Genomic DNA, 2048 nt, shown 5'->3' with positions numbered 1-2048 from the left:
GGGCGTCTTCCGCGGAGCCGGCCCCTCAGTCCCTCGGAAGTGCCGGGGCAGCCGCCCGCGCAGCATGCCCCCCTTCGGGGAAGGCCCTGAGGATGTGCGTACGGCAAATGAGCCGGCCGCGCGCCCGGGACGCGGCCGTCTATTCCGGTCCCCCCGGCCCCCCGATGCCGTGCTGCCACCCGGGGGACGGCGCCGGCGGCGGAGGGGGGGGGGCGACCATGCCGGCCCTCGTCCCGCACGTTCCTGGAGAAGGTTGCCCCGCGCCGCTTAATCTTGCCAACTGCTCCCGCGCCCCCTCCCCCCTCAGGCTTCCGGAGGCCTCGGCGCACCGTGACCGGGCGAAAAGGGGTGTTGCTCCGCCTTGCGGGGGCGGTGGGGCGGAGGGGCACCCTCCCCCCCCCCCCGCCCGCCCCGCCCCACGTTGTGCCCGTCCCATCGGCCCCCAGGTGCCTCATTGCCTCGCAAGACGTTGGGGTGCGTGCGTGCGTGCGTGAGTGCGTGCGGGCGGGCCCCCGGGGTGCTCGCGCAGGCAGAGCCGCAGAGCCGAAGCCGGAGCCGGTGCAGGCCGCCGACGGGGCAGCTCGCGGGGCCGGGCCGCCGGGGCCGGAGAATGCCGGCGGCCGCGACGGCCGCACGGTGACAGCGGCGCGGAGCGCACCTCGGCGATTGTGGACCGGCGCCCTGCGATGTGCCAGATCCGCGCGCGCACAGGGGCCACCGCGGATTGGGCCCTGCCCGTGCCTACGGGGCGCGGTCGCCGACAAGACACTGGCGGAGCCGCAGACGAGGACGGGGACGGGGGCGGGGACGGGGGCGGGGGGACGGACTGGGGCCCTGCCCCGTGCGGCACACGCCCCACTCCGCAGGCATATCGACGAGAGATCACAGGGGCGAGGGGGGGGGGCGCCCGGCAGAGCACGCCCGGCGCCCGGCGGGGGGGGGGGGGGGGGGGGCCCGGGGGGGCCCCCCTCGAAACCCCCACGGGGGCCCCCCCGCCCCCCCGGTCCCGGGCCCCCCAGTGCCCAAACCCCCTCCCCCCCACCAAAGGGGGGGCCCCGGGCCTGTTTCGCCCGCTGGGCCCCCCGGGGCCCCGGCACCCCCCCCCCCCCCCCCCCGCCCCCCCCCCCCCCGCCCCCCCCCCCCCCCCATGGCACCCAGCCGTCCGCGCCTTCTCCTCCGACACCAACGAGTCCCCTGAGGCCTTTGACCAGCGGTACGCGCACCAGCATGGCGTTGAGCACATACACACGGCACCCCCTTCTTCGCTGGAGAACAACGCGCACTGACGCACCTCCGTCGAAATGCCTCTGCCCCTTTCCCACGCCCGCCCGCGCACACACACACACACACACACACTCCCAGCTGGAGCGAGTTCTTCACCAACGCCCCCGATATCGAGGAGGTCCACCGCGGTCTGACCAACCTCTTCTCCCACGATGTCATCCCCGGCTCCAAGATCCTCGAGGTGCGCCGCCCTGCTCCGCGCGCCCCCTCCCCCGATCATCCCCAGCCACCATGCGACTGACCCAAGAGACGCTCTTCGTGTCGCGTGCTCCGCCGCCGCTCTTGCCCCCGCCCCCCGCCCCCCATGTCCCCGATGATGCAGTCCGCCCTCTACGCCTGCCGCCGCCTCAACGACTTCCCCACCTCCGTCCGCATTCTCGGCGCCCTTGAGGGTAAGCTCCGGAAGGAGAAGCCCAAGTACGAGGTACGTCCATGGCCTTCTGCCCGGCTCCGGCCGGCGCTGTGCTCCGCTCTCGCCCTCCGGGCCAAGGGCCTCCCATGCTGCCTACAGGCGGGAGACAGAACACCCATGCTGACCACCTCGCTCCCTCGCCCCTCCGCCCTCTTCCATGACATCTTCACCGTGTGGTGTGGCAACGACGACCACAGGCTTACCTCGTTGAGCTCGGCCCCGTCATGGCCAAGCTCGGTGTCCCCAGCCCTGCTGAGATCCGCAACTAAGCGCGCGCGTATGTGCGTGTGAGCGCACACGAGCGTGCGCATGCGCCTCCCCCCCCCCCCCCCCCCCCCCCCCCCCCCCCCCC

The 2048-nt window shown here is 74.6% G+C and overlaps 1 protein-coding gene across 1 annotated transcript in view; it reads left to right on the top strand.

Annotated features, from left to right (window-relative positions):
• H696_01467 (hypothetical protein) overlaps positions 1-1965 on the top strand; it is a gene marked incomplete at both ends in the record, with an annotated part of 4572 nt that extends 2607 nt beyond the window's left edge. The window contains 5 exons of the mRNA XM_009495361.1: positions 550-688; positions 1159-1213; positions 1363-1465; positions 1607-1708; positions 1894-1965. Coding sequence (XP_009493636.1) covers positions 550-688; positions 1159-1213; positions 1363-1465; positions 1607-1708; positions 1894-1965 — 471 coding nt within the window. The remainder of the gene's footprint in view (positions 1-549; positions 689-1158; positions 1214-1362; positions 1466-1606; positions 1709-1893) is intronic.
• Positions 1966-2048: the final 83 nt, after the last annotated feature.

The sequence above is a fragment of the Fonticula alba genome (genome assembly GCF_000388065.1).
Source record: "Fonticula alba strain ATCC 38817 unplaced genomic scaffold supercont2.2, whole genome shotgun sequence".
NCBI lineage: Eukaryota > Rotosphaerida > Fonticulaceae > Fonticula > Fonticula alba.
Note: the sequence above shows the minus strand (reverse complement) of the source record. Positions and strands in the feature narration are given on the sequence as shown.